The sequence below is a fragment of the Pan troglodytes genome, chromosome 1 (genome assembly GCF_028858775.2).
Source record: "Pan troglodytes isolate AG18354 chromosome 1, NHGRI_mPanTro3-v2.0_pri, whole genome shotgun sequence".
In the NCBI taxonomy this organism is placed as follows: Eukaryota; Metazoa; Chordata; class Mammalia; order Primates; family Hominidae; genus Pan; species Pan troglodytes.
In genome coordinates this window covers 197,376,471-197,394,597 of record NC_072398.2, presented here as the reverse complement: position 1 = coordinate 197,394,597, position 18,127 = coordinate 197,376,471, and the positions used below count along the sequence as shown (strand labels likewise).

The 18,127-nt window shown below is 42.4% G+C and overlaps 1 protein-coding gene across 5 annotated transcripts in view; it reads right to left on the bottom strand.

The window, feature by feature from the left end:
- CSMD2 (CUB and Sushi multiple domains 2) overlaps window positions 1–18,127 on the bottom strand; it is a 643,557-nt gene that overhangs the window by 65,356 nt on the left and 560,074 nt on the right. For all 5 annotated transcript variants that reach the window (XM_016958744.4, XM_063782964.1, XM_016958727.4 and 2 more), the window contains 4 exons: window positions 7,491–7,571; window positions 6,907–7,020; window positions 3,962–4,150; window positions 1,085–1,231 (listed from right to left, as the gene is read on the bottom strand). In XM_016958744.4, the coding sequence (XP_016814233.2) occupies window positions 1,085–1,231; window positions 3,962–4,150; window positions 6,907–7,020; window positions 7,491–7,571 (531 nt within the window). The remainder of the gene's footprint in view (window positions 1–1,084; window positions 1,232–3,961; window positions 4,151–6,906; window positions 7,021–7,490; window positions 7,572–18,127) is intronic.

Sequence of the window (18,127 nt, the reverse complement as noted above, 5' to 3'; positions counted from 1 at the left end):
GATTCTTTTCTGTTTTTTTTTTTTTGAGACAGAGTTTCACTCTTGTTGCCCAGGCTGGAGTGCAGTAGCGTGATCTCAGCTCACTGCAACCTCCACCTCCCAGGTTCAAGCGATTCTCCTCCCTCAGCCTCCCAAGTAGCTGAAATTACAGGTGCACGCCACCACGCCTGGCTAATTTTTGTATTTTTAGTAGAGATGGGGTTTCACCATGTTGGTCAGGCTGGTCTCAAACTCCTGACCTCAGGTGATCTGCCCGCCTTGGCATCCCAAAGTGCTGAGATTACAGGCGTGAGCCACTGCACCTAGCCCCCAACCAATATTCTTTAGAAATTTGTCCATTGTTTGCCTGGAATGTAGGCCAAAGGTAGCCAGGGGAAAGAGTGCTGAAAGGGAACTGGTGTGTGATGGAACCCCCCATGGTCTTAAGTAATTCATTTCTGCCTCCAAGCTTGCGGAGCCCAGTCAGCAGTTCACTGAACCCACCTCTCTTCAAAGTGGGCATCAAGCAGCTTGTGAAGTTTTCTTCCAACCACAGACAGTAATCCCCATGACGGGAGATCAGATAAATTCAATTTTCTCCATCTCATCATATTCCCAGGATTATGTTTTTCAGTCCTTATAGATTGTTGCCTGGGTCAGTCTTTGGCCTTTTGATCTGACTCTGTTTATAAGATATGGCTTGCAGAGCAGAAGAAAGGCACCTGGCCTTGAAATATAGCCCATCCTTTGCTGCCTGCTTAACATCTGCCAGTCAGAGATCCATGCCTTAGGGCTTTTTAGTTTTAAGATACTTTTATTAGCATTTCCTAACTTTCCTAAAGGGACAGGATCACTGTTAGGCATTATCAGATCATATAAAATTGTTAAACTTATCCTGAAGACAAAGCCTGGCAGTATGAGAAGAGAGGGAAGAGGTTCAAGAGGGGAATGGAATAGAAAAATAGGAGGTAGGGGAATGGCAAAGACCACTTAGCTTCAGGTGAGGCAGATTTAGAGGAGGGGAATGGCTGCCCGGTCTCCACAGAGGAGCTTGAGACTTCGATGAGGAGAGGGCCTGTGGCTTATTTGTGTTTTTTTCACTCACCTGAATAGCGGATCTTAAAGCCCTTCCGATTGTAGGCGTGATCAGATGACCAGCGCAGGTACACAGAGTTGCTTGAGCTGGTGACAATCAGGGGAGCTGAGTAATTCCCACTGAGGGCTTTCAGCAGAGGACTCTGTCCTGATGGACCTGGGGTGAGAAGGACGCAGGATTACAGACCATGGGAGCCATCACAGGGAGCCTCCAGGGAAGACCTCAGGACTCAGAGGGTGGGGTGACTTGTTCAGAGTCAGCAAAATCATTTGTACTTGCACTCCTCTCTCTGCATCCACAGGCATTGCTCAAGGTGCTCTTTTCTCCTAAGCCCAGCTCTAAAGCAGTGCTCTAGGAAGTCCCTGCCTACCTCTAGGGGCTGGCAGGTAAGATGAAATTGATTTGCATTTTGAGACTTGACAAAGGTCAAGTAGCTGGTTAATGGAAGAGCTGGTTTTCAAACTGGGAACTTCTTCCACTTGGCCACCCTACTTCTCTTGTGTGTATTTAAGCTCATGTCTGTAATCCCAGCATTTTGGGAAGGTGAGGCAGGTGGATCACTTGAGCCCAGGAGTTTGAGACCAGCTTGGGCAAATAGCAAGACCCCATCTTTACTAAAAAAAAAAAAAACAAAACAAAAATTATCTGGTCATGGTGGTGCATGCCTGTAGTCCCAGCTACTGGGGAGGCTAAGGCACGAGAATCACTTGAACCCAGGAGGCGGTGAGCCAAGATCGCACCACTGTGCTCCAGCCTGGGTTACAGAGAAAGACTCAGTCTCAAAAAAAAAAAGAAAAAAGAAAAAGAAAAAAAGCTCAGTGCCTGCCATATAGAAAAAATATTTATGGAATGAAGACATAGCAATAAAGCTAGAGGAAAATGTCATGTCTTGGGGTCATAAGTAACAGAGCTCCCTAATACTGCTTTTGAAAGCTCTTTGAGAAAGACCTCCCTCTTCTTTTGTCCTACCTTAAATGCCTGAGATTGCATCCCGAGGGGGCTGGTTGAAGGGGCGCAGAATATAAAGCTGGATAACCCATAACACAGGATTTATCACTCTGGAAAAGGCCCTGAGTGATGGCTCTACTATGCCACTGAGACAGCTCTTAGAAGCTTGGAAAAATTAATGGATCATATTAAACAAAGTAGAGTCACCAGAACTGCCATGCAAACTGTGAAGGGAAAGGCTGGGAGAAGTGGCATGCTGGGCTAGGTCTGCTGTGTAAAAGTTGACCATAGTTCTCAGGAAGACCTGGAGGACACTCCATTTACTAAAGCAATCAGGAGGTGAGGAGCTCCAGCCTTCCTGGAGGGGGTGAGCACCAGCATTGCTGAAAACCTGAGTAACTAATGGCTATCCTCTGTGGGTCAAAACTGATGGAGAGAGACACTGGGCTCCCTAGCAGTAATGGGGATGAGAAGGTCCTAGAACACCGAGGCCAGGTGGAATTACTTAACAGTCAGAAGCAAAGTTGGCATAATTACTAAAATGGGAAGCAAGGCTGGAATGGCAGCTGGGAGAGCTCGGCCTACGGGATCTACAAAGATGGCTCATAGAACATGATGTTCCTAAGGGCAAGGTAAATAGGAAGCCAAGAAGAGCAGCCAAAACAAGTATAACTATATGAACAAAATAGATCATGAGTAGCTAACCGCAGGATGAGAAAAGCTGCCCCCAGCAGAAAGGTGCAATCCTTTGCCCAGTTTGCAGACTTGAGCCAGGTTTCATTTCCCAAGAGGCTGGGTCCCTATGAAAAAAGACCCTGCACAATGACAATAATTGTATATAGTAGTTGTTCCTACCGTTCTTCCCCCAAAAGACCTACTACTGTTTACTCAGAAAACAGAATATTATAGAAAATGGAATGTTCAGATATATCAAAGACTTCTGGATACAGGATGTTAATTGATGCTGATGCCTGGGGGTCCAAAGCACTATCATAGCTACTCTGCCAGAGGAGTGGTGTATGAAAGTTGGTTTTGGGAATAAATGGAGTCCTGGCCCAGGTCCGTCTCACAGTACACACTTAACAAAGTAGGAGCCTCAACTGTAGCAGCTGTGTGAGGCGCATATCTTTACTAGAACAGATCAATGCAGCCTTGGTTACATAGAATGTAGCTGTTGATCTGGCCATGAAGTCTTTTCCATACTCTTCAGAAATGAGGATCAGAAGCACTTTGCATTCACATGAGGTAGACAACAGTATACATTCATGGTTTCCCCCAGAGCTATGTTACTTCTCTTGCTCTCTGTCATAATAGAGTATAAAGGGATGTGGACCATCTGGACACCTTGCAGAATATAACATATTGGTTCACTCTATTGAGGACATCATATTAATTAGACCTGATGAGTGAGAAGGGACAATTAGTGCTTTGGCAAGATGCCTTTTCAAGATGCATGTGCTCCAGAGGGTAAGAGATAAATCCTACAAAGTTCTGCTATGAATTTTTAGGGTCCAGTGGTCTGAAGCATGCTGAGACATGCCCTCCAAATTAAACAGCAAATTATTGCACCTTTTCCCTCTTAAAGCCAAAGAGGCAGCACAATGTTTGGTAGATCTCTGGGTTTTGGAGGAAGCACACTCTTCACTTGGGAATACTGCTTGACCCATTTATCTGTTGACATGAACAGGAATGGCTTTGAGTGGGAGCTAGAGTAAGAAAAGGTTCGGTAACAGGTTCAAGTTGCAGTACAAGCAGCTCTGCTGCTTGGGCCATGCCACCCCTCAGGTCCCATGGCCTTGGGGTTGCTGTGGTAGGGAAGGACATCCTGTGGAGCTTCTGGCAAGCCCTGATAGGAAAACTGCAGCACAGACTCCTCGGGTTCTGGAGCAAGTCCATGTCTTCTGCAGCAGAGAACTGTGAGGCATTTGACTGACTTACCATCAAAAATCTCAAACTCATCATATTGCTTCTCGCTGAGGAAGTACTCCACTGTGAGGGAGATGTTATAGTCGGGCTCCACTCTCACCAGCCAAGAGCAGGTCTGGAACTGGGGATAGCTTCCAGGGTAGCTCTGGCTCAGGATCACGCCTGTGGAGTCTGTCAGAAGCTCATTTGTTGGACAGTGCACTTGGAGAAAGAAAGAGAAACACCAAGTACATGGGGGTGGAGATGGAACTACGGCCAACACATTTGCTTTTCCCAATGCTAAAGACAACCACCAGAAAATCAGTGTTTGAGCACATTCAGATAAGATCCCACATCCATCACTGTGCTGCTCCATGACATGAGGTGGGCTTAGATCCTGTGTCAATATTGCAGTATTTCTGGGACTTGGGCTTTGCCAGTTGGTTGGAATCACTTCCTAGATAAGTTGTGGGTTCTACTACCTGGCTTTGAGTAGGGGAGGATGGAACATACATACAGACAACAGTAAGGCTTCCCCAGATCCAAAGGAGATAATCTATAAAATGGGTTTTATTTGAACAAAGATTGTATTGTATAGGGCAGAGGTAAGTACATGGGATTTTGAGTCAAATACACCTGGATTCATAGCCCACCTCTGCCACTTACTAATGGTGTGTTCTTGAACAAGTTATCTCCTCTCTGTGTGATGGCTTCTCTATCTCCAACACAGAGATAACACAGACCTTACAGGGCTGTTGTGAGCATTATATAAAATATTACATGCTGGGTGCGGAGGCTCATGCCTGTAATCCCAGCGCTTTGGGAGGCCGGGGCGGGTGAATCATGAGGTCAAGAACTCAAGACCATCCTGGCCAACATGGTGAAGCCCTATTTCTACTAAAAATACAAAAATTAGCTGGGTGTGGTGGCATGTGCCTGTAGTCCCAGCTACTCAGGAGGCTGAGGCAGGAAAATTGCTTCCCAGGAGGCAGAGGTTGCAGTGAGCTGAGATTGCACCACTGCCCTCCAGACTGGCGACAGAGTGAGACTCCATCTCAAAAAAAAAAAAAAAAAAAATATATATATATATACACATATATATGTGTATATATATATATACACACACATATATATGTGTATATATATACACATATACATATATGTATATATATACATATATATGTATATATATATAATGAAATAATATATGTAAAGCATGCAACATAGTGCTTCAATAAATTGTAGAGGGAATGATGATAACTGCATCTTGAACAGAAAGGTCTCAGAACTTGGCTGTGGCCTAATTAGTACTATTTATATAGCTAAAGAAAAAAATGTCATTCTAAGGAAGACATTGAGCTTGGAACTTAGAAAAGGAGGAGCTGGAGGAGCAGGATTGGTTATTTCGTCATCACCATGAGTGGGAGGGAAGCTGCTGGTTCAGAGAGGCCCTTCCCCAGCACTGAGGAGGTGCTGTGTCCTGGGTCACAGGCAAGCATCACAGCATGAAAGCAATTTCAGGACCATCCACCTCCATTTGTTTGGGTTGCGGATGCCAAAGCAAAGTTCTGAGGACTAAATCGACTTCTTCAGTACATTGTTCTTTCAGTACAAAGGTGTGCATTGACAATAGTTGTAAGTATTCTTATCACTGCACACGGAGAAATCAGTATTTTGCAGTAGATGTGCCTTTAGACAGGCTTCCTGGGTCTGCTGGATTCTGGGACACTGGTAAAAGGGAGGTTCTGGAACTGCAAGGCCAAAAATTAATCCCAGGATTACAATTTCAGGTAATGCTATTTTGGGTACAAGACTTTGCCATGGGCTGTTCACCCATCTTACCTCTGCTTTCAGAGAAGTGGGGCTTGGTAATCAGCACGGGGGCTGGGCTCCTAGAGTCTTGCTGTGGCCCAGAATTTCACAGGACTCATCCAGGATTCTACCTGAGTAGCTTTGAAAGGTACTCACTGACTTTTCCCAATAGAGCTTCCTTTTTAATTTTAAGAGGAGAAGGAAAACTAATGTCTTCTAAGAGGAAACTCGCTTAGCTTTGACATGTTCCTGATTTCACTAATCCGATGACCAGCACAGGGCACTGAGATGTGGTGATACTTAAGTTCTCTTAGGCCTCATGGTACTCTCCTGCCTCTACCAGGTGTGCTATTCCTCACTGACAGTCCATATTGCAGGTTCTTCCTACTCTTGCTTTCCCAGAAGTGGGGGAAAGGCTGACCTGTTTCCCCATAGGCTACTGAATATTTGCAGGTAGCAGTAGTTCTAGAAACAGTAGTCGCACTAATGATAATATTAACACAAACATGGAGCAATTACTGCATGCCAGGCATCATTCTAAACTGGTTTATGTTATTAACCCATTTAATACCCCCATGGCATAAGTACTATCATTATCCTCAGTTTATAGAAGGGAAGGCTGAGGGCAGGACAATCAGGTACCTTGCCTTAGGTCAGATGCCTGATGAGTGGAGACTATTTTTTGATCTTAATTGGGGTGACTCGCTGAAGCGAATTCATTTCTGTCAAGGCATGGTACACTGCAATAGACTGCTGTGGTCTCTCAGTTGCCTGGTTTGGCACACAGCACCTTGAGTGCATCCGCGCACCAGTAAAGCAGGGATGGTGTGTGAGCCCACGCCCAGGGAGGGACTTCCTCCTTCCAGTACTCAGTATGCAATTCCAAGAAATTCCCAGGAACGAAAAAAAGGCAGATGGAAATAAATGTGGCCACTGTAGCCAATTCACAGGTTCAGACATCAGAACAGGGCAGAGAACCTATCTAGAGTGATCACTCACTCATTCCTCATGCACTTACTCATCCATCAGACAACATTTACCAAGTGACCTTTCATGTTATGGGGCAGTGACTGAGCTGAGAACTGGGAATAGAAAGAGGAGCAAAACAAGAGCTTTGTTCAGGAGGAAATTCTAGGCCCCATACAGATGTGGCTCCATGCAATTACCTTCACATATTGGGGGTGGCCCTTCAAACTGCAGGTAGGTTCCAAGTTTGCAGGTCAGAATTTCATTCCCCACTAAGGTAAAGCCAGGGAGGCATCTGTAGCGTACGATGTCACCTGTCAAAGAAAGACCAACATGTAGACTCTCTTAAGAAGTCCAGTCATTAGTACCTTGAACCCACTTCCAGGTGAGATAATCAGAGGCAGGTCATGTTCTGTTCAGACTTAAATAACTAGCTCAGCTCCCATCAAATGGCCCAGACAACTGCGCCCCTCTCACAACTCAGCCTTGTGTTAGCCTCGGAATGTTTCATATTCCAGGACATTTTATACTGTCTTGCATAGATTTATTTCTCAAAAAGATGCTGACTTGAACCAAAAAAAGAAAACTGTTTTTCTGCCTCCCCTTTTGATTTTATTCTGGGTGTAAACTCAGTGGGCAGAACCCTCTGGCACAGGGCCTACTGTTTCTCTCTCCACAGACAGGAGCAGGGGATAAGGTCCACTGGCCCGACAGCTCCCCCCGCTACCTTCCCTTCCTTCCCCAGTCCTGGGCTCACAGTCCTTGCTGGCTTGGGAGGTGGTACCTATATTGAATTCTTCATTCTCTGTGACGACTTCGGCGTTGGGGAGGATGGTGGGAGGAGGGCATTTGGTGAGTGGATAAGCTGAAAAGATAAAAGCAGGCAAGTCAGGGTAAGATCATCATTCTCCAGGTACACCGTCATTCATTTGTTCAATTCTTCACTTTCTCATCCCTCATTTATTCACACACAGATATTCATGAGTACTTATCTGTAAACAGGGCAAGTTTAGCCAAGTCCTTTTTGCTTATCTTCTGTCATCCTTATTGAAATTAATAATAACAAAAGAGGGGCAATCTAAGGAGTCAGTGACACCATCACCAGCACTGAAGGGTGGGAGAGGAGCGTTTTCTGAGTGCCTCGTGGATATTAGGCGTTTTATAGGCTGCCACTCTAACCCTCACAACATCTGACCATGCTGTGAGGTGCTCTTACCCTACTCGTGAGCAAGTGAGATTCAGAAAGGTGAAGTAAGTTCCTCAAGGTCACACAGGAATTAGGTGGCACAGGTAGGATTTGAATCCAGGTCTGGCTGCTCCCAAACCCTGTATTCTTCCCACCACTGAGCATCTACATGCTGCATGTGGCTTCTGCGAGTACCCACTGAAGTCAGCTGACAAGCTGACCCTTCTGATCTTTGACCAGATACTTCTGGCTTCACAAATTTTCTAGGCTGGAATTCATCCCTATGGGCAGAGACTGGATGATGCTAGAGGCAGGATGCTATTTACTGAGGCTAAGTTCAGTGTGGGCTCATAACCTGGCTTTTATTACTGGCACAGAGTCAAGTGCTATACAAGTGTTAGCTGCTCCTGCTGCCACTGCTGCTGTTATGGTTACTATTTCCAATCACCCCAATCCTTGCTATATTAAAAAGGTGTTCTTTAATAAATACAAATACAGTACATTATCATTAAAGAAAATTTGAGGTATTCTATGGAACAGTAGGGAGAAATCAAACTTATCCATTGCGCTCTCAGAGATAACGACTGTTAACCAATTACAGTACGTTCCTGGAGTGTTTATTCTCTGCATATATAAATATTTTTGTTTTATACAACTTGCATTATATGTTATATAGCTTGTGTTGATCCTTGCACACTTACTATTATATTGCAAGAATTTCCCATATAATTACATTTCTTAGAAAATATGATTGAAATAACTTCATAGGATTTAATCATACAGATTTACTAGAATGTATTTAACAGATACTCTGTTAACCATTTAGGTTTCCAAAGTTTTGCAATTTAAAATAAAGCTGCAATGAAATCTTTTTTTATATATGCATCTTTTATGGTTTTTTTCTTTTTCTTTTTTAACTAGGAAGATTCAAGTACATGACCCTTTTGAAAGTACAGATATCTCCTGCTGAATGTCAGTAATCCTTTCCTGGAAATCAAATGTTCTGTGTAAAGATATTAACTAGGAACCTATATCCCATTATTTTAAGTGGGAAAAAATTATGCTGTGTTGTACTTAAACCCAAAATCCAAAAAGTAATTAAGACAAAATAAAATACCTAAATATATGCAACAAACCATTATGTTAGAGAAGTTAAATACTTAAAACATCACGATCACCCAACAACATGGTGTGACAAAACAGTGCCTCTGTGCATTGCATACTGTACCATCCACATCCAGTGCGCCGTGAAATCTTGCAGCTTGAGACATTATAAAACTCTAGGCAGAAAGAAGGTCTAGCTATGAAAGACTCAGTGGGAATGCATTCAGGACTGGCACTAGGTGGTAGAGTACAGTTTACAATGAACAGCATGGAGTGACACCTCAGAGCCAGCAGCCTCTGAGACACACATCCCCGCCATGGAATTGGAGCCCCTTTCCAAAAGTCCGCATGGGATTCTGACATTTTACCAACTGTAGTTGGAATGCAACTTGAGACTTTCCCTGCATATAGATTTATTGAAAATGGTGTATTATGTTTTGGGGGATCTAACTGTAAATGTTTTCTATAGACGCACTCGCTGAAATGTATCGTACTGAGAGATACGTAAGCTCTATGAAATGTGGGTGTTAAAACTAAGAGGCACTCTTGAGGTAACCAAGTGGGTTTACCTTTGATTTAACATAAGCCTGGGAAGGCCACGTCCGCACTCGCTGCATGCTTCCACTTTGCCCTCCAGGAAAATGGTTCCCATTGATACTATCAACAGAGCGACTGTTCCTCCAGCACTGGGTGCCATCATTCTTCTTTCACCCAGTTCATGTAATGATTGTCTATGGAGGGCTCACCCTGGGTCAGGCACTGTGCCAGGTGATGAGGTTACAAGAACAACCAAAACAAATACATCCCTTGCCCTCAGAGAACTTAGGCCCCACTGGGAGAGATAGTCGTCTGTTTTAGTCTTTGTTAACTTGCTAAACAAGCAGCATTTATTTTATTTTAATTGGCATTTGATAACTAATTAGGCTAAGCATTTTTCACATGTTAATGGCCTATTTGCATTTCTCTTTTTAACTGTCTATTAAAAGAGTTGTGATAAACCAATGTTAGAAGTTTAAATACTTAAAACATCACTTCATGATCACCCAACAATATGGCGTGACAAAACAGTGCCTCTGTGCATTGCATACTGTACCATCCACATCCAGTGCACAGTGAAACCCCGCAGCTTGACACATTATAAAACTCTAGGCAGAAAGAAGGTCTAGCTATGAAAGACTTTCTTTGCTCCTATTTTTCTTATAAATTTGAAGAACTCTGAATATTCAAGGTTGACTTTAGCCATTAATTATATTTTCCCAGTTTATCATTTGCTTAGTTTTATTTATGGCACTTTTGATTTGTAGAAGTATTAAGTTTTTATGTAGCCAATTATAATTTTTCTTAATAAGTTAAAAAAATTGGTGCCTTCCATTCTCAGTGCCATACTTATCTTCAAAACTTCTAAGGCATACTAAACTTTTCCAGGAAAAAAAATGAATAAAAACAAATCCCAACTTAAATATAGTCTGGGTACTTTATATTTTGTGATTACTCTTTTGATTGGGGTGATTTTCCATTACATTTTAAAACTAGTTTTTTTTTTTTTTTTCAGGGTCTTGCTCTGTCACCCAGACTGGAGTACAGTGGCACAATCATGGTTCACTGCAGCCTTGACCTCCTGGGCTTAAGCTATCCTCTCACCTCTGCCTCCCAAGTAGCTGGGACTACAGGCTCATGCCACCGCACCTGGCTAATTACAATTTTTTTTTTTTTTTTTTTTTTTTTTTGTAGAGATCTGGTTTCAAGATATTGCTCAGGCTGGTCTCAAACTCCTGGGCTCAAGTGATCCTCCCACCTTGACCTCCCAAAGTGCTGGGATTACAGGTGTGAGTCACTGTGCCTGGCCATAAAATTACAAATTTCTGTTTAATGCGGGAAGCTCATGGGATACTAAAAAGCAACAAAACAAAAATTTCCCAAATCTCACCATCTAGGCATAAGCATTGTGAAGATTTTGCTGTAGGATCTTGGGTCTTTTACAGACATGCCCTATTTCCCATCACACACACACACACACACACACACACACACACACACACACACACTCTTACCACATTGATGGTATCCCACTGTATCCACCATGTTATTGCTACAGAACTCTAGGGCAGGGGACATTCAAGGCAGACTCTTCCATTTCATTTTGTGAATACCCTCCTTCTTCCCCTGAGGGGAAGAGGGTGAGGTGTTGAGAGAGCATAGCCAGATTCTGGTGTGTGTGAACATGTTAACTCGTGAACGGTGGGGGCAATTGCTTTATTAATGTTAAGCAGCAGTTGGCTCAGCAGCAGCCGGCTCAGCAGCAGCCATTGTGAGCAATGGTCCCTGTCGTCTTCCTGGGAACGTTATTCCTCAAGCTGCTGGGTGTGCTGAATTGGCCTTTCATTTGAAGCTTTTATTTATCTTTTTTTTTTGAGATGGAGTTTTGCTCTTGTTGCCCAGGCTGGATCACAATGGTGCGATCTCGGCTCATGGCAACCTCCACCTCCTGGTTTCAAGCGATTCTCCTGCCTCACCCTCCCGAGTAGCTGGGATTACAGGCATGCGCCACCACGTCTGGCTAATTTTGTATTTTTAATAGAGATGGGGTTTCTCCATGTTGGTCAGGCTAGTCTAGAACTGCCAACCTCAGGTGATTCGCCCACCTTGGCCTCCCAAAGTGCTGGGATTATAGGCATGAGCCACCATGCTCGGCCTCATTTGCAGCCTTTAAAACCAAATTAGCTTAGAAAAAAATGTGAGCTCACATGGTTCATTTGAGCTTACCAAAGGACTCAGGCTCTGCTTTTGAATCTGGGGTCCATGCCCAGCTAATATTGAAATGCCTTCCTTTGCCTTTGTTTCTTGTCTGTATCTCTTTTTCAGAACATCACAAGGAGTGGTGAGTGTGGTCTAGGGTGGGAGTCCATAATCACTGCATTTTCTTGTGATACCATCACCTGAGTTTTTAAAATCACCTGCTTTTTTTGCACTGAACAATATAAAATAAACATTTTCCTAAATCAGTGAATTGTATTCTACATGAATGATTCTTTTTATTTTCTTTTTAGAGACAGGTTCTCATTCTGTCACCCAGGCTGGAGTGCAGTACCACAATCATAGCTCTCACTGTAACCTCAAACTCTTGGGCTCAAGTGATCCTCCCACATTAACCTTCTGAGTATCTGGGACTACAGGCATGCACCACCACACCCAGCTAATTTTTTTTTTTTTTTTTTTTGGTTGAGGCAGAGTCTCACTATGTTGCCCAGGTTCATACATGAATGATTTGTAATGACTGTATCTTTCCCTATCTCTCTCTCTCTGAGTATACACTTTAAATTTATAATACCTAATCTCTTACTATTTTTACATTTAGATTATTTCTAATTTCCCTGTTATAACATATCAAGCAATATCTTCATGCACATATCTTTGCATAATTCCCAGAAGTAGGATTGCTGGGTCCTAGGTTGTTGTATTCCTTGGGAACCTTTGGATGTAAATAAATCAATTCAGGCTAGAATAAGCAAAAAAAGCCTCTCAGAGAAGAGAGAACCCAAGGGTCGATTTGCAGCCAGACTTCACAAAGGTAGAGGACGAGGAACTGAAGGGCCATCAGAAACCAAGGAAAATTTTCCACTTCTCAATCATTCTCTTTCTGCACATAGGATTGTTCTACTTTTTGGTCCACATGGAAAGTAGAAGAGCAGCAATCCATTGCACTTGGATTTTTATCTTTTCAGGAGATGGGTCCAGGCAAAAGTAGAATCTCTTGGGTCCTATTTCAACTTCCCAAGAGAGAACATCTGATTGCCCCTGCTGCAGTCAGCTCAGGTGTCCACCTCTGGTCCAAGCTTCTGTGGCTGGGGGGCAGATGTGTGCGTGGAGGGGTGTCACAATGTACAAACAGCTGCCAAGTGCCCCGAGGAGCAGTTAAAGAGAACATTATGAGTGGCACAGGCACCACAAAGTGACTGGAATATGTAGCTAATCATATTGTGTTAAGGTTTTGGATCTGCAATTCTCAAACTACCTATCACTAAGTGGCCATCTTTCTGCAACCTTCCTAATTGGATAATCACTTCAAAAATTATCATGACAGCCGGGCGCGGTGGCTCACACCTATAATCCCAGCAGTTTTGGAGGCCGAGGTGGGCGGATCACAAGGTCAGGAGATCGAGACCATCCTGGCTAACACGGTGAAACCCCGTCTCTACTAAATGTACAAAAAATTAGCCGGGCGAGGTGGTGGGTGCCTGTAGTCCCAGCTACTCGGGAGGCTGAGGCAGGAGAATGGCGCGAACCTGGGAGGCGGAGCTTGCAGTGAGCCAAGATCACGCCACTGCACTCCAGCCTGGGTGACAGAGCAAGATTCTGTCTCAAAAAAAAAAAAAAAAATTATCATGACATATGTGTACACTCATGCTCTTAGCAGCATTATTCACAAAAGCTAAAAGGTAGAAGCCACACAAATGTCCATAGAGGGATGAACAGATAAACAAAATGTGGTCTGTACTAACGTTATTAATAAATATATACCACATGTGTGGAATGTTATTCAGCCTTAAAAAGGAAGGAAACTCGGACACATGCTATAACATGGAACCTTGAAGACATTATGAATTCTGCATTTTTCTTTGATTGTTACTGTTGTTGTTTATGTTTGCCCAATATAATCTCTGGCCACCCTTTTATCTTTAAACTGTATCACATTGTCTTGGTTATGTTCCTGGTATAGAAAATATAGTTGAATATTATTTAGGTTAATCTAAATATATTAGTCCATTTTCATGCTGCTGATAAAAACAAACCTGAGACTGGGCAATTTACAAAAGAAAGAGGTTTATTGGACTTACAATTCCACGTGGCTGGGGAGGCCTCATAATCATGGTGGAAGTTGAAAGGCATGTCTCACATGGTGGCAGACAAGACAAGACAGAGCTTGTGCAGGGAAACTCCCATTTTTTAAAACCATCAGATCTTGTGAGACTTACTGACTATCATGAGACTAGCACAGGAAAGACCCACCCCCATAATTCAGGTTCTTCCCACAACATGGGAATTGTGGGAGTTACAATTCAAGATGAGATTTGGGTGGAGATACAGCCAAACCAGATCATTAAGAGTCTTTGTTTTTTAACAGGAAATTGAATTTTAGTAAATTTGCATTTTTCATTACAATTGAATGATTTTATTCTACTGCTTTATCTGATTTTGTGCTTGCTGTATCTTTGTCCCTAAATAGTTTCCTTTGTTCTCTGCCTTTTATATTTGGATTATGTTTTATGTGTTTTTTCTTTTAGTGATTTAGAAGTATTATACTTTATTTTAAATATATTAGTGACTAAAGTATATGTTCAAAATCCTTATTTCTCTAGTGATCAAAGTCAACAATTGGATAATATATATTGATTCCACCGTCACAAAAGATAAGGACATTCTCTTATCCCTTTTCCACCTTCTTGCACATTTAATAATATAAAATAATTATTTTTAGTCTTTTAAGAATTATTGTATTTGCACTGCTTTGAATCCATATGTTCCATTATTATTTAGCTTTAAGTCTGTGCTTAGCTAGTATCAACACTCCATTTTTATCTTTTCTTTCATACATCTTCTCTATTTTGAGTTACTGGTTCATCTGGAGTTCATCCGGAGTTACAGCCACCTGGAGTTACAGCCCCACTTGAGATAGAGTGGCAATAATTGTAAATTATTGAATCCCTGCAAATAACAATTTCTTGCACTCACACATGAAGCCCCCAACTTTTTCTCCTCCTTAAACATCACCTCCTTCATTTTCTGTAATCTAATGTCAAAAATTAGCCTGAGAATTGTCTGATTTTGGTTCATTTAAGGTAACTTTCTCAGCCTGGATTCTTGTAGATTTCCCCTACTCCTCACCCTTACAAGTTGAAAAAATTGCCAGCCTCTTTTTTATTTCTCTTGGTATCCAGAGAGCTCCTTTATATACACAGGTTTTCTTTCATCTCAGAAAAGTTTTATCATTTCCATTTGGTTCCTTTCTTCCTGAATGCTTGTTATCAGTGTCTTGGCTCTTTGTCCACTGGGTCTCCTTATATCTTCTATCTTCTCTCTACCACTTTCACGCCTCTGCCCTTCTCCCTATTTGGGTTGAGATTTTCAGGTTTGTCCTCCTCATCTTTGCATTGTTTTTCTACAGTGTTGCTTCTGCTGATTCTTGTGCTGATGAAAATTACGCTATTTTGTTTCTTTTCAGTCTTGCTATTTTTTAGTATCTAGCTTCCCTTGGAAATTAAAGTTTTAATTTGGAGCAGCCACAAAGGTATAGGAGAAGTTGGAAGTATAGTACAAAAATCTTTTTCCATGAACCGTTTGCAAGTAAGTAGCCAACATGTTGCCCTGTAACCCCAGAATATCTTAGTGTATTTCCTACAAACTGGCACTTTCTCTCACATAACCACAAAACGACCATCAACATTGGGAAATTAACACTGACACATTACTGCCATCGAATCTTCACATCTCATTCAAGTTTCACCTGTTTTTCCAATAAATTCCTTGATAATTTATTGATCCAGTTCAGAATCACATGTTGCATTTCATTGTCATGTCTCTTTGGTCTCCTTTAGTCTGGAATGGTTCCAGTGTCTTTACTTGACCTTCAGAACTTTTATATTTTTGAAGACTGCCTGCCGGGGAGTTGACAGTCCGTCCCTCAAGTTAGGTTTGCCTGGTGTTTCCTCCTGATTATGTTCAGCTTGTCTTCTGCAACTGGATAATCATGGAAGTGATGCTGGCTTCTTCTCACTGCATCCTCTCAGCTGGAGTATGATTTCAATTTGTCCCATTATTGATGAGGTGGGCGTGTCTTCCAGTCTTCTCCACTTCTTTTTCCCTTTGTTATTACTGTGTGTGGAGTGGGGTGGGGGAGGGGGTAGTTTGAAGTTATGTAAATCTCCCCTTCCTTATAAAAACTTGTAATTATTTAATGTCTGCGTGGATATACACAGTATTCTGTTTGATTCAATAGGTCACCACCATTTGTTACTATTTTAAACAACTTTGATTCTCAAATTATCCCCAATATGGTTAGTGAGAACCCCTCCAAGCCAGATTCTATGTCCCTTTGACATGTCTCCATCATGCCTTGGGCATTTCCTTAGCTTCTGCCATAAGATATTCCTGGCTTGTCTTCTACTTTCTCTGCCCCAGGCTTGGGATTAGCCATTTCTTCAAGGAGCCCTGGTCCATTTTAGTGGAAAATGTTATTTAGGAACCAATATCTGGTGCTAGATGTGCTCATTACTATTGAAGAATCACTGCTCTGAAGCCTTCTCAGTAGAAAGAGCTAAGAAATGTATGTGCAAACACACATGTACTCAAACATGCCCCACTCACACACTCATATTTTCTTCCATATCTCTACATATTGAAAACCATAAGCTCACACTGATACATCCAATTCAAATTTAACACCATTGGGTATATTATAATTTTTGCTCTATCCATAGTTCTAACCCTCTTCTCTGACAGTGAGACACCTGCCTTCTATTGTCCTTAACGTATTAACGTATTTGATCAGTCACCCATCTGGAACCAAGGTTTCATTTCTGCTGACCCCTCCCTCCTCACCCTACTTAGGCTCTGACTTCCTTTGCTGGGCTGATCCTTCTCTGTGTGGCTGTCCGCCTTCCTCTGCTTGGGCTCCAATACCCTACATGGGTGTCTGCTCATCCTGCGCAGAGCTCTGACACCCTGTGCCAGCTCCATCCCTGTACAGATACCTAAGCTCCAGCTGCCCATGCCAGGCAGCCCATCAGTGTGTCTCCCCCTGACACCCCGGCCTGGGCTACAATGGTTCACACTCCCTCTTGCCTGACAGGTATGGATGCTGTATTAGTCTGTTATCACACTGCTAATAAAAACATACCTGAGATTGGGTATTTTATAAAGGAAAGAGGTTTAGTTGACTCACAGTTCAGCATGGCTGGGGAGGCCTTAGGAAATTTACAATCATGGGAGAAGGGGAAGCAAACACGTCTTTCTTCACATGGCAGCAGGAAGGAGAAGAATGAGAGCCCAGTAAAGAGGGAAGCCCCTTATAAAACCACCAGATCTCGTGAGAACTAACTCACTATCATGAGAACAGGATGGAGGAAACTGGCCCCCACGATTCACTTATCTCTACCTGGTCCCTCCCATGACATATGGGGATTATGGGAACTACAATTCAAGATGAGATTTGGGTGGGGACACAGCCAAACCATATCAGATGTCTTTGCTTTGTCCCATCTCACAGCTTTAGGACTGAATTATTCAAGTGGGGAAGGGAAGAGATTTAGCTTTCGTTTTATTTATCTCTTGGCCAGATCTTTCTTTTCATTTGTGTGCTGTCTGAACATTTCACCTGTTATTTGGAGTCCATGTTATCTAGACTTATATTAGAAGAAGATGCTTCCCAAAATTTATTTCTATTACTTCTAGTTCCTAAACCATGTTTTTTTCAAGGGCATTTTTCTCTGTAATTCAAACTTCATGTTCTAATTTTTAATGTTATAAAATCTTTCACAGGTCTCCTTAAGGTATTTTTCCTTTTTCTTATTGATCCTCATATGAAAAGAAAGTTCCTTAGAGCTGCTTGCCTGGAGAAAGGCAAAAATTCTTTCCCCCACTCCCTTCCACTGTCCACTTTTTGCAAGTCTAGCTCCTTTTTTTTTTCTTTAGTTCTTATCTTGAATATCCTCTCTTAGGTTTTCCACAATTACTTTGCATGGAATTCTCCAACTTTTTGTTTGCTATCTTATCCTTTTATGTCTTTCGAAGCATTTGTTACAATTTGCAAAAATTTTGTCCTCTTAGTTACTCATTATCTCTTTCTCCTTGGAGCAGGAAAGCTGTCTGGGGAGCAGACATTTCACAGAGCAGGAAGCATGAACACTCAGTAACACAGGAAAGGATGCTCTGCCTCATCACAAGCATACAAGTGAAATGCCATCTCATGCACCTACCAGATTGGTAGAAATGTAAAGTCTGCTAAAACCCAGTGTTTGCAAGGATGTACAGCAATAGGAACTCTACTTCAGTTGCTGGGAAGAGTGTAAATGGTTATAACTGCTTCTAAGATAAATTGAGCATTACCTAGTGAAACTAAATATGTGGATATTTAC